We start from the raw sequence: 15092 nt of genomic DNA on the forward strand, positions 1-15092 counted from the left end.
TTGAAAAGGCTTATTTAAACGCACTAATCTCAGGAACTACTGGTCCGATTTAAAAAATTCTTTCAGTGCTAGATATCCCAGTTATCGAGAAAGGCTATAAGTTATATTTTATCATGTTAAAGCTAATAGGAGCGAGAAAATAGAGGAAAATGTGAAAAAAAACGGGGGAAATTATTTGAACGCGCTAATCTCAGGAACTACTGGTCCTATTTAAAAAAATCTTTCAGTGTTAGATAGCCCAGTTATTGATGAAGGCTATAGGCTATATTTTATTACGCTAAAACTAATGAGAGCGAAGAAATAGATGAAAATGTGGAAAAAACGGGGGAAAATTTTTGAAAGGGCTTATCTCACGAACTACTAGAGCATTTTTTCTGTTATTTGGATCAGATAAGAAGTAGACCACGTGAAGGATCATAGGCTTTTTTTGTGGACTATTTTTTCTGTGTTATATCTAATTTACGCGGGCGAAGCCGCGTGGAACGTCTAGTGAAACATAAAGTGCCATTTTATTTTAATTTGTGTCGGTCGCGGTCGCTTACCACATTGATCAGAATGGTACCTTAAGGCCATCCCCTGAGCAAACGACCTTGACCATACATTTACTTACCGCGTTGCCGAGATCGCGCCAAAATCCTTTTTTTTTAATTATCTTAATTCAAAATTGACCTAATAAATTTAAAACGTCCAGTATGTACCTAGTTAATGAAATTGTCGATCTATAGGCGTGTATTTCAAATAACCGTTATTTGTAAATACTAGGAAAATACTGAATGTATGAATAAATAAATTGGTAGGTATTACTTTGGAAGCTGATATCATGAGAATAAAAAACAAAAATAGGAAATTAGTAACAGTACTATGAAAGGAACGTTCATATTATACTGAAGATCATTGCTGTATTTTTATTATAATTTTGTAGCTTTCAAATTATGAGTTAATAAGGCATCTCCGTAGGGGGAGCGTCTTAAGCTGTAAACAGTACTTGTGACTACCACAGAATTGTGATTTAAAATTGGATGGAGATTTTAATTGGATTTTCTGTTTGCAGAGCGAAGACGTCGGTTCCATGAAACAAGACGACACAGGAGAAACACGTTGTGTTTGTTATGCATCAGTTTGTGTGAAGTTACTGTAAATCCTCGCTGACCAATAAGAAGGCTCAAATGGCCCGTTATTTGCCTACTAACCAATGGGGGGTCGATATTCGAAATATGCAATTCGCTGATAGGTCAATTTACTGTGCTCCAAAGAATCGAAGTCAAACAAAATACCTAGCAATATTCCTCAGAGTTAATTCACATTGAAAATAGACGCGTGGATGCGATGTATTTGAATTTTGATAAGCCATTAATGGTACATCTTTTTGTGTAGTAAATAATATTCATATTTCAATGGAATCTTAAAATTCATCGCATTGCGTTAACGAGTAACGTGGGAATGTGAATTTACCCTTATTCCTCGAAGTCTTGAAGTTGACATCACTAGGTCAACCTATAGCTTCGCCAAAATGCAAGTTAAATACAGGTGTAACAAAACAAAGTAATAATACTTAAGAGGGCGACTAACCCAAAAAATCAAACATCGTCCTTCTCTCTTCACATTCACGCCCGTCTTTCGTCTTTTTAAAAAACTGCTAGGTCGGTTTCTCAATGATAGACTTTTATACAATGTGTCAAAATATTAACTTTTTTTCTATCGAGAACATTTTTAGATATCGTATTTTTGCTCAGATTGAATTCTTGAAAATATAATAATGTAGTAATGTAAAGAGTGTGTCCCAATCGTCGTGAATTTGCTCATACAAAAGTTTAAAAAGTTACTGTTTCAGCGCTGCTGCCTGCTACATTGAAAGTGCTAGGTCTATACAGGGGACACATACCTTCACCACCTTAAAGTATTATCTATACAGGGGACACATACCTTCACCACCTTAAAGTATTATCACCTAATTTGTTACATTCTGTATAATGTTAGACGACTATCGACCCATGTACCATCGAGGAAGTTGATTCCTATGCAATTGACAGACCAACGTTATTTGGTCGAATATGTCAATTCAATGTTAATTGTGATCTGTCAGCTGGGTTTGACGTAACGCAACCAAACTACTTAGGTCCCCGATTTGCATAGGAATCAATTTCACAAGAGGCAACAGGCTTAATTTGTTATAAGTCAGACTCTTAAGGCCTGTTTCAATTAATAGGCTATTCACAACGTTTTGACAGATTCTCCATACTTGATCTGTCAAGTTAATTGGTGGATAGTCTATTCGTCACTTATCAGGAAGTGGTGATACGGCTTTTAAACTTTATTATTGAAAAAAATGTTTTCTACATGTATGAACAAGCACAGTAACAAAAAAGCGTGTTTTGATGTGTGGTGTGTTACAGACTCTTATAGTGTTTTAGTGTATTGTTGTTTTAGTGTGTAAATTACATTTTAAAATATCTATTATTACATCATCAGTATTCATAAAAAAAATGTCATATTAGTGTAAGTTATGATTATCATAAATCATAATATGAGCAGGCTCTTAAGCTAAGATTATTCGTACTGTACAAAACTACAAGAATTTTACGTTATGTAAATTTTTGAATATTTAATTATTTAAATAAAATATTTTACGTAAATTCTTGTAGTCTGGTGTCCATTTTCAAAGATGATTGTTGAATGATAAAAATTATTGATGATTACAGGTATAAAATTGTTATCATAGATATATTATAATAATATTATTAATTAATAACTGTAAGGAGCATTCGTACTTATGTAAATAAGAGGAGAACGAAATAAAAAACTGTAGCGTCTGATTGTGTATTGATGTTAATAAAAATTATTAAGAAGACATTAAGATTAAAATATTATATGATATTACGATTAAAATATTATATTACGTAAGTTATAATCATATCAATATTAAAAATCTTTTACGTTTTAAATAAATAGATCGACTTGGACATCGCATGATTAGATTGTTTAGTATAATATATCAATCGCATGGAGCGCAATAAACTAAATAATCTAATAATATAATAATTATGTATAAATTGTAAGATACATTGTGTTTTCATGCGATGTCCAAGTCGATCTATTTATTTAAAACGTAAAAGATTTTTAATATTGATATGATAACAACTTACGTAATAACTTGAGACAGAAGGTCCCCTAGGTAGGGACTGAATAAATTAACCGACTTGGTATTGCATGGATCTCATAAATTTTTACGGTATAAAAACTGAGTTGCGAGACTTGGTTTTTTTACAGGATGTTTTTGATGGGATCACACTCATTTTTGTAGAGTCCTACTTTTCTCCTTTTTGGTACCTTTTACTACAGCTATAAATATCAATAACGATTTTTATAAGAAACAAATAAAACTACCAATTAATAATAATATAATCATTATGTATACAGTATTACTATACTACTTCGACGACCTCTGTGGCTCAGTGGTGAGCACGTCGGTAGCTCAAGCCGGGGGTCGCGGGTTCGAATCCCGCCGACGGAACAAAAAGTTTTCAATGTTCCCGGGTCTGGATGTGTATTAAATATGTGTATGATATAATAAAAATCTTAAATATATGTATAGTATAAAAGTATTAAATATATTTCCGTTGTCTGGTACCTGTAACACAAGTCCTTCAGGTACTTAGCACGGGGCCAGACTGACGTGGTGTGAAGCGTCCATAGATATAGATATTAAAAATACTTGCTTTTCATGACTATCCAATATCCATACTAATATTATTATAAATGCGAAAGTGTGTTTGTTTGATTGTCCTTCCTATATCTTATAGATCTACAACTATTACTCCTTCGAAAATACGTACGGAAATATCGATGGTACCGGTACAATGATTCATAAATTGCAATTAATGTAACTTTGTCATCTTATACATGTAATATATGGGATTACAAGGTTATTCACGAAGTTAGAGAAAGAAAAAGAAAACTGGACAGCAATCATGAAATGTTTATTAGGTTTTCCCTTAATTAAGACTAGATATCTCTCTACCGACGATAAACCGGAGATATTATGATGGTACGGGTACAATGATTCAAAAACCGCAAATGTAACATTGTAATCCTATACATTTATATGGGATTACAAAGTTATTTACGAAGTTAGTGTATCTAGAAAACTAGACAGAAATTTTGAAATATTTGAATTTTCCCTTGATTTAGTCATTAAACACTAATTATATACTAAATTTGAAGGTTCTATGTCAGCTAGAAGTGTCTTAGACTTTTGGTGATCGGTCAGTCAGTCAGTGACAAAATTAAGAAACTTTAACAAGTTACAGCTCTTAAACTACTCGTTCAAATTGAATTAAATTTTAAATATACCGTGTTTATACAATGCTTGCTTAGCAGCTGAAAATTCAGGCTTGTTGGTTTATCGACAATGAAGTTATAAGGGGTCAAAAAGAGCCTGAATTGGTTCGAGAAAAGAATGGTACGGCCGTGCCGCTTTTTTGCTCGACTTGGCGGGGGCATTGCCGTGCCCCCAGATTATATATTTTTAATAAATAAAATTCTATTATCAAAAAGTCCTGCAGTAGGATAGACACAATCATAATATTGTGCAGGCTCTTATTAAAACTAGAGATCGCCCAATGGTCGAAATTCGACCTTAGTTTCAATGACATTAGGAGTACTACCTATAATTTGTAAAAAATATTGACTTCATCATATTTTTTTCAACTCTTGTCTCTGGGCCTCAGCTGATCTCATGATCTGGTCGTGTTTTAAGCATTGTCTAACAGCCATTCCCAATATTTGATCTATCTCTGGTTTTGCCCTACTAGAGATAAGAAATACCTCACATTAGACATTAGAGACATATATTTTATGTCAATTCAATGTTAGCTGCGATCGCTTGTATGTCAAACCAGAGATAGATTGAATATTGGGAACGGCCGTAATAGTATCAATAAGAAAACTATAATCCATTTTCAATTTGTCAACTTGTTGTCAACAGACTTCAACCATAAATAAAAGAGTATATTAATTCGTATGTATAGGCTTGTCACTCAAAAATCGGTCATCTTCTTGAGTGTGCGTATTGTAGTGTGTGTAATGTTTTATTTGTTCAAAAATGTATGATAAAAGCATAATTTCAAAAAATATTAGCTCGATGCACTCCTTCACAGTATAAACTATAACTGTGCAAAATTTCATTCACCTACGTTTCCGTATTTTCGTCAAAAGGGATACGAAGTTTTTCTTTCACGTATTAATATAATATATAGATAAAACAATAATAATATTATCTACTTGTAAACTTGTTATTATAAGGACGTAGGTATGACTAGTATTATTTGCAATAATTGCTAGTCATACCTCCAATTTCTTTTATTACATTTATAAAAACTTTTATTTAATTAATTTAAAAACATAATTAAAAACCTCAGAACAGGAAAATAAGTTAAAAAACCCACTTAAAATTATCATCTACCAATGACAGAATTAAATAGCGTCCAATTGGAACGTGCTTACTGCGGTACCGAGGGCTTTAGATCTATAGATCATTATATTCGTGCTGAGAGCCACTACTGGGAAGATTTAGTGATTAACTTAGCTGCCGTGACTACCAACAATTAGTCTTCAAATCACATAATAGAACTATTAACTTAATAGCATTTAGTGGCTTTGATTAATTGGATTCATTGATTGAAGGAAATCGCAGTAATTTGAAAGCCAAAATCAAAATTGGCTAACCAAATATATATACTACAGCCTCACTGAAAATCTTCTTAACCCTCGGTTGGTCGCGTGGGGTCTTTAAAAGCCCGGAGTTTGCGAAATCGAGAAAAAACTATATTTAAATTAACGTAGCAACTCCGCTCTTTAGGTAGCTTCCTAAAAGAAATTATATTTCGATATAATTGCCACTAATCTGAGCTCGCGTACATGTATTATGTGTTACAGATGTGTTTATTCACGCTGGGGTCTTTAAAGACTGTACTTTAAAGACCGCGTAACTAAATTCGATTTGATATTTTCATGCAGTTTTCACACCGAAATGGGTATATTTATAAGACGTTTAAAGTATTAGAATAGGAAAATGTGTAAAATATATAAGGTTTTGTTGCTGAAAATTTGTCAATGTTTAACATTCAATAGTTTATATGTTATTTGGACTTAGCTTTTTAAATTTCAATCTAAGCTATAGGAAATTTAACTGTTATTTTAGTTACCTACACGTTTTATCACAATTTTAAAATAATGTTGATTTTTTTTTAACTTTCCCAACTCACGGTTTCCACTTGAAATTTTTTGACTTCTATTTTTAATTTGGAAGTTTTGGTTATAAGTATTAAAAATATAATTAATCTTTTGATTAAATCTGATTAACATTGAATTAAATAACAATAATTTACAGAAAAAAGTTAAGAAATATATAAATTTATGCCATTTTTATGTCATTTAATTTTTGGGCTTTCAAAGACCCCAGGTGACCAACGGCGTTATTTTAAAAGCGCGACCAACCGAGGGTTAATAATAAGCGCTTTAGTTTTTTTTAAGGGGGCCGACCATACGTAGACGATAAAATGAGGTATAATATAGATTATAGAGTATTACCTACTGTTTGTGTGTGCTATATTTCTTCAACAGTAAAAGTTAACTACTTCATGCACTAAACACATAACATTATGAAGACTACGTCTCTAGAAATAGTACTTAAAAATGTGGATTTATCAAAGCGTCCTTTTAAAGATGTTTTCAACTTGCACAATATGGTTGGTTTTTAAAGTGAAGAGAAACATTAAGCGATTCAATGAGCATGTTCTGAAAAGCAGGGTACTAAGTCAACTTGCATTTTATGTTAATATATTAATTTTCCCGGAACTGTTATTCACCCATGAAAATTGCTTCAGCGGTTTAAATTTCAGCCATCTGTCGGTTAAACCGGTCGAAGAAATTTATACATCGAAGAAATTTATACATAGTTATCAGTTAATAGACCTACGTCATATTTTGGTCGGATTGTGTCTATCCTTTATCTATAAACGACCAATTCTTGTATATATATAAGAATTGCTCGTTTAAAGATATAAGATAGATATTTGGAATGTCTATCTGGATAATGGAATCTCGGAATCGGCTCCAACGATTTTCATGAAATTTAGTATATAGGGGGTTTCGGGGGCGATAAATCGATTTAGCTAGGAATCATTTTTAGAAAATGTCATTTTATTCGTGTTTTATCGGTTACCGAGCAAAGCTCGGTCAAATAGCTAGTAATAATATTATATGTGTTATTCAATGTAAGTCGTCATGTTGACTGGATTTGACAAAACGCAGCCATAATACGTAGGTTCGTGATATGAATCAACTTCTCTAATAGTATATATAGATTATAGGTGCATCTGTATACATAGGTGCCCATACACATATACAGATCTTTAGAAAATCAGACTCACTTTTGCATTTATAAAAATACCATGAATGCTATTCGTTATGATGTCTAACTTCGTAATTGATATTACCCAACACAAGTTGTCTAAATACCCAGTAAAACAAAAATCGCAAAGTTGGTTTAAAGTGTAAAACGTGTTAGCATATTCAAAGGGCTTTTGTATAGTTTAAAAATTTATCTAGCCCTCTATGTACTCAGGTCGGTACACACGAGACACAGCGGAGCAAACATATTTTTTACACAGATAAAAGGAAGGGTTTTTTTTCACTAAACGATTTTTTTCAGTATATTCAGTATATTATGTACAATATTATGCTATCTTATCAACTAACTGCAAAGGTAGGTCTTTGCTGCTTATCAATATTTTAAAAGTGAAAACTTCTTTAGCGGCGTTGAGCACTTTTGTGGGATGGGTAAAAACTGTGGAACTCGCGTCAGATTCTCGTGCTGATCGAAAAACCGTAAGACGGTTGGAGGTAGTGTTGTAACATCGAAATCGATTAATCGAACAATCGTTTTTTTTTCGATTGTCGATATTTTTTAATCGATTGGTAAGGGTTTCGATTAATTAAAAAAATCGATTTTCATAAAAAATGGGTTAAATAAAATTGTAAGGGTTTCGATTACTTAATTTAAAAAATCGTTTTTTTAATTTTCATAAAAATGGGTTAAAAATTTAATCGATTGTAAGGGTTTCGATTAAATAAAAAAATCGAGTGTTTAAAAATCGATTTTCATAAAAAATGGGTAAAAAAAATAATGCACAACGTTAATAATCAAGTTTTCACTTCTGCCGGCACTCCCGGAGTGCAACCGGTCTTTTTTTTAACCAACTTCCAAAAAACGAGGAGGTTATATATTCGGCTGTGGATTATTTTTTTATTTTTTTTTATTTTTGTATGTTCGACCACTACTCCGCCGTATGTGAACCGATTTTCAAAATTTTTGTTTTGTTATATTAGGTTTCACTCCAATTTGGTCCCATTTTCACAAAAGTGGTGATCTGATGATGGGATCCATGAGTAATCGAGGGAACTCCTCAAAATTTATATGGAAACATATGGTGATTTTGGTTTTATGAGAAGCATCCTAAGAATATGCTACCAAAACGCAAGATTTTGCACCAAGGTATACTATGGTTCCAAAGATACTAAGATAACTCCGGATTTCTTATAGATACAAGTTTGGGGGTTTAGGCGTTGTTTTAAGAACTGAAAGCATATGCTACTATGCAAATTACATTCATCATCATCATCATCATCACTACCATGTCAGGGTCACCAATGTCACAACTCACATGGTTGTATATGGATACAATATACACACAACACCATAAAATATCATCAGTCATCAAGTTATGTCCTTATTTATTTGATTTATTTCAAAGCGATTTTAATATAAAAAAATATAGGTACTTAATGTTGTTTCAAAATACATAATATTTCAAGTAAGTACCACAAAATTGAACATAAGTAACCAATTCAACCTTTACTCCAGAGCGTAAGGCACACATTTGGGTTGGACTGAAGGAAACGGGGCACTATGGAAAAAATACTTAGAAAAAATTTTCGTCAATTTTTTTTGTAGGTTCGACCACTACTCCGCCGTTTGTGAACCGATTTTCAAAATTTTTATTTTGTTATATTAAGTTTCACTCCAATTTGGTCCCATTTTCACAAAAGTGGTGATCTGATGATGGGATCCATGAGTAATCGAGGGAACTCCTTAAAATTTATATGGAAACATATGGTGATTTTGGTTTTATGAGAAGCATCCTAAGCATATGCTACTAAAACGCAAGATTTTGCACCAAGGTATACTATGGTTCCGAAGATACTAAGAGAACTCCGGATTCCTTATACGTGGGAGAGCCATGCTTCGGCACGAATGGGCCGGCTCGACCGGAGAAATACCACTTTCTCATAGAAAACCGGCGTGAAACAGCGCTTGCACTTTGTTTCGCCGAGTGAGTGAGTTTACCGGAGGCCCAATCCCTTACCCTATTCCTTTCCCTACCCTCCCCTATTCCCTTCCCTTCCCTTCCCTACCCTCCCCTATTACCCTATTCCCTCTTAAAAGGCCGGCAACGCACCTGCAGCTCTTCTGATGCTGCGAGTGTCCATGGGCGACGGAAGTTGCTTTCCATCAGGTGACCCGTTTGCTCGTTTGCCCCCTTATTTTCATTAAAAAAAATACAATCATCACTACCATGTCAGGGTCACCAATGTCACAACTCACATGGTTGTATATGGATACAAACACCATAAAATATCATCAGTCATCACGTTATGTCCTTATTTATTTGGTATATTTCAAAGCGATTTTAATATAAAAAAATATACTTAATGTTGTTTTAAAATACATAATATTTCAAGTACCACAAAATTGAACATAAGTAACAAATTCAACCTTTACTCCAGAGCGTAAGGCACACATTTGGGTTGGACTGAAGGAAACGGGGCACTATGGAAAAAATTTTTCGTCAAAATTTTAACCTCTTATAACCACCCTTTTTGAATATACCAATCGATAGGGGGCGCCAAGTAGAGCAAAAAAGCTCAGATAAACTTTTCTCAAAAATCAACCCCTGTCGAATGACAGGCCGAAATGTGACCCTCGTTCAAATGCAAATCGGAAAACCACCTGAGTGAAGCCAAACGAGTGGAATATTTTCCGTGAACAATTCATGACTCATCGCAGATTTCCGGTCGTATTAGATAATTTCCATAATATTAATAGACTTCGATTGATCCGCATCCGAATGAAAACAAACTTAAAAATTACGCTCATTTGGCATCATCCTTATTATTCAGTTTTGTAAAGGAAATAAAAATATTCAAGCTGCACATTCTTTTACTAACCTATTTTAGACAAAAGATATTTAATATTTATTTATTTATTTCCATACTTATTTCTACCATTACAGGTTTACCCCAATGCGATAGAAACATACAAAATAAAACTTACCACTAAATAATATTCAAAGAATGATTGTACCTCAATTTGAAACTGAACAATAGCTTATTTTATACATAGCAATCCTTGTGAGTTCACTCTGAGCAAAGCAGAAAACGTCAGTTTCTGACGCAACTACATTAATGTAGCGCAGTGCCCGCGTCAGCGGCGCCTGCTGCAGGAGGTTGGTGCGGGCGCGGGGCTCTGCGAGCAGAGAAGGTCGTCTTTGCCGCCACACGTACTTGTGTGGCACGTGAAGGTTGACCCATGCTAGTATATCCGGGTTGTACAGAGGACCTCTCATAATTCGAACCACAAACAAGACCAGTGCCAGATCCCTCCTGACCCGCAGCTGTGTATACCCTACCATACCGAGCACGAACAACGTCGGGTAAGACAGGGGATAGAAAGGATATACACCGTACAGTCGTAGATACAGGAACCTAGCAAACTTGTTCTGTATTTTTTCCACCATCTTACAATATTTAATCTCGTGAGGCGACCATACCACAGAACAAGTTTCCAGATGACTTCTCACTAGAGCATTATATAGCACCATTATGGCATAAACATTTTTAAAACCACGCGCCGTACGCAATATAAAGCCCAAATTCCTGTAGGCCTTTGTACATACATCCCTAATATGATCCTTAAAATTTAACGCTGCGGTCAATTTTACACCCAGGTCTTTTACGTCCGACACCCTTTTTTTTTTTTTTTTTTTTTTTTTTTCCCGGAGGGGGAAATGCATTACGCATACCACCCAGGCGCAGGGGGCGACCCGAGCGGTTATGTGGGACTCCCGTAGCTAATGAGACCACGGTATACCGCCGCGCCGCATATTGACGGGGCCACAGGAACGATACACACATCTGCGACCCCGCCAGCGGCACGAAGACACCACGATGGGCGCACAACACATGCGCCCTCCTCCTCGGCCCCCACCAAGGCTGTAGCAGACGCCCCCCGAGTCTGCTACTTGGAGGCCATGTGGCAGATCAAATCTGTGGCTCTGCCACCGACCACACCTCGGCCGCAGAGGATAGGGCAAGCGGCGCACCGTAATACCTACTTGCCTCTTCCTCTGCGGCCCCACCAATGCCGTTGAAGCGGAACGGCCCCGCCAGCTCGCAGGGGGGGTAGGGAAAGCGGCAACCTACCACAATGCCCCCCCCCCCCCCCCCCCCCGCGATCCGTCCTCGGCCGCAGAGGATAGGGCAAGCGGCGCACCGTAATACCTACTTGCCTCTTCCTCTGCGGCCCCACCTCGGTGCGCATCCGCAGCGGACTCCTCCAGTCCGCTGGGAGCGCCCTCCTCGGGCCAGGCGGCGACACCGGCCGGCCCTGGTTGCCTCTTTCCTTCACCGCGGTTGTCCAAGCCGCGGTTACTAGAGCCCCACCGCCACGACAAGGCGTGCAACCATCGGGGGGTACGTCCGACACCCTGTGTATATCCTCCTGGCCGATTCTATAATTATATACAACAGGAGATGTCGCCCTGGTAAAAGATATAGCTGCACACTTTTTAATATTAAATTGCAAGCGATTTTGCTTGCTCCAACTTAGCACTCTGTCTATATCTGCTTGGAGTTTAATGCAGTCCAGAATCAGAAAAAGATCATTGTCCTATCCCTGTTTTGAATTTTTTTTTTAATTTTATATGATTTCAAGGGAAGGATTTCATTGCCAACTTTGACCGAAATTAAATCATAAATTTTTGTGTGAAGAAGCGATAAACATACACACATACAATCTTCTGATTAAAAAAATAATAAAAAAGTATTATTTTATCATTCATCGAAATCGAATCAGTCTACATTAAGAGGATACACCAGGGGCTAGAGAAATGACAAAAAAGTACGTGTAATATCTATAGCTGTCTCCCTTACCTAAAGCCTATACCGCAGAACGCGAAAGAGACAGTTGCAGAAAATCAACGATTCGTTGTCCCCTGATTCCTTCTCCAAAACTTAACCGATTTATGTACTTTTTTACATAAATCGGTTAAGTTTCGGAGGCCGGCTGGGCCTCTCATAGAAAACAAGCAAAAAATAGTGAGAAAAGGGTGTAAGCGACAAAATGCTTTTTGTCGCGTAATTTAAAAATCATAAAATACATTTCATTTATGCTATGGGCAAATTAAAGTGTACGCTTGAACCAACTTATTTAAGGAAAGCTTAAATCACTCTCCTCTGTTGGCAAAATAGGAATCTCTTTTTACAGAGGTCTTTTTGAATGATTATTCTGTGTTATAAAAGTTGGTAATTCAAAGACAAAGACATGATGAATACTGACAATGAACTTTAATTTCTTAGCTTTAGTCATTGCTGAGAAAAGTCGATATCGCTACAGCCAAATTATCAAGGCGTCGCGTCGCCTTAAAAACCATCAAAACGCTCAAAACAGGAGGCATTTTTTGGGGATAACTACAAAGCGGCAACAAGAAAAACATAAGTATACACTGTCACTATCAAAACGGACTATACTACCCCAACGAAAGTGGTTTTTATTCCTTTTGACCCAATTCACGCGTCCATTTCTTGTTTTGTTAGAAACTATTGGTCATCAAACACCAGAGAACTGCACAATATATGTTACAAGGAAACGCAATCTCGCCCTGCGTATATTTGTGTTACCCGAATCCTTTGGGAGCATCAAAGGATTCCCTTTAATTAATAAGCCAGCCACACTATCCTTTGTTTTCTTGTAATGGCCACCGCACATTCTTGGTCACTGGTAATATTGTCGAGATTTACAGACAGACTCGTTTTTGGTGGTATATATAGAATTGTAGGATAAAATTTTAACAAAAAAACGGACAACGAGTAATGACCAAACAGTATTTTCTTATCATGGAAACACCGCTGAAATGTCTTCTTTCCAACAAATAGAATTAAAATCGTTTGGCAAACGACAAATATCAGCGAACATACACAAAAAAGTTTATAATAATGTATGGTGAAATTAAGAATCCTCCTCCTTTTTTTGAACTCGATTAAAAGTTTAATAAATCTTTCATAAAATAATTCCTTTTTTCATCCTACAATTTCAGCCGTTTATTTCTCAATTTAATTTTATTAATGTTACCTTTTATATTTCTTACCTTTGATATTAAGATCCTGGAAAAGGAAAAGAGGCTAAATTACTCATTAAGGAATGTAAGCAAATATTATTTTATTCTTTAGTCACATTTTTTCCGAATCGTTTGTTTTCTTTTCGCAAGCAAAAAGAAAGAATTAATTAAAAATAGAAATGGAGAAATTTTCATATTTTATCATTTAAGTATCAAATAATAATAATAATATCATATTATAATTATATTTTATTCGTGAATTTAACTTAAAAAATTTAATAGGAGTAAACAGGCGTAACACTAATTCAAAAGTAATATATTATCATTAATATTTTACCTTGTGTTACGGTTACTAACCTTATTATAATTGGTTCAAAAATATGGGCAAATTCCAAAGAATTCTATTTAAACTGAGGTTAAATAGAAGTTTTTGGCAAATTCATGGCGTTCGGACATTTCTCATAGCAATATAGAATTCAAAAGTAATTAATAAAGCCCTGCTAATTTCACAGCGAACTTTACACAAAGGACAAACTACGCAAGACTTATTAAACTAATATGTCTTCTGTCGCAAGACACAAAATAATGGTATGTAAGCATAATAATTATCACTTTTATAACGCGAAAATACTTAGCTATAAAAAATTGGCCAAGTACCCAACCTACCTGTTGCCATTATTGATATAGAGCAAAAGAGGCCAAAAATATCCCGTTTGTTGTATGGGTCCCTTTAAATAATAATTTAATTTTGTTTTTAGTATTTGTTGTTATAGCAGCAACATATATACATAATCTGTAAAAAATTCAACTCTCTAGCTATTACCGTTCTTGAGTTACAGCCTGGAGACAGACAGACAGACGGACGGACAGACAACGAAGTCTTAGTAATAGGGTCCCGTTTTTACCCTTTGGGTACGGAACCCTAAAAACTTGATCTCCGCATCTCCATTGCGCCAAAATTCGTTTATCACGTGGGAAACGTTAAATTTTCCGGCATGAAAAGTAGTACATACAAGGCTTAAGCGAAATGGTTCAGCGGTTTGGGCGTGAAGAGGTAACAGACGGACAGACAGACAGACACACCTTATACCTTTCGCAGTTATAATATTAGTATGGATAAGAACAAAACAACGTGACGTGATGGATAAAAAAAGGATGACCAGTATTTTGTTAAGAAGATGCACCAGGGGCTAGAGAAATTAATAAAAAGTACGTGTAATATCTATAGCTGTCTCCCTTACCTCAAGCCTATACCACAGAACGCGATAAAGACAACTGCAGAAAATCCAGAAAATCAACGATTCGTTGTCCCCTGATTCCTTCTCCAAAACTTAACCGATTTAAGTACTTTTTTCTTTAGAAAGGCTTGAGCTGTGTTCCTATGTTTTGCTTTTTTTTTTTGTATAATCTAGCCAAATCTGTTTTCTGGACGTTTGAACACAGAGGAAAATCTGGCCATTTTTTTGGGCTTTTGAACGTTCATATCTTATTTAATAATCAAATTATGAAAAAAAAGAAAACATAGGGACATTGTATTAGTGGCCGTAGATATTCAGGAAAAAAATTATAACTTTACTAGCATTATCCAGGGAGGAAACAGGGGACAAGATTTATATGGAAAAAATCGCGTTGTGGACT

General features: G+C 35.4%; 1 protein-coding gene across 1 annotated transcript in view; it reads left to right on the top strand.

The window, feature by feature from the left end:
- The window catches only part of LOC121737092 (G-protein coupled receptor dmsr-1-like), a 43237-nt gene extending 41693 nt beyond the window's left edge, over positions 1-1544 (top strand). Inside the window, exon 6 of the mRNA XM_042128639.1 lies at positions 1052-1544. Coding sequence (XP_041984573.1) covers positions 1052-1073 — 22 coding nt within the window. The 3' untranslated portion in view covers positions 1074-1544. The remainder of the gene's footprint in view (positions 1-1051) is intronic.
- The last annotated feature ends 13548 nt before the right edge of the window (positions 1545-15092 follow it).

Source organism: Aricia agestis, chromosome 20, assembly GCF_905147365.1.
Source record: "Aricia agestis chromosome 20, ilAriAges1.1, whole genome shotgun sequence".
NCBI classification, from domain to species: domain Eukaryota; kingdom Metazoa; phylum Arthropoda; class Insecta; order Lepidoptera; family Lycaenidae; genus Aricia; species Aricia agestis.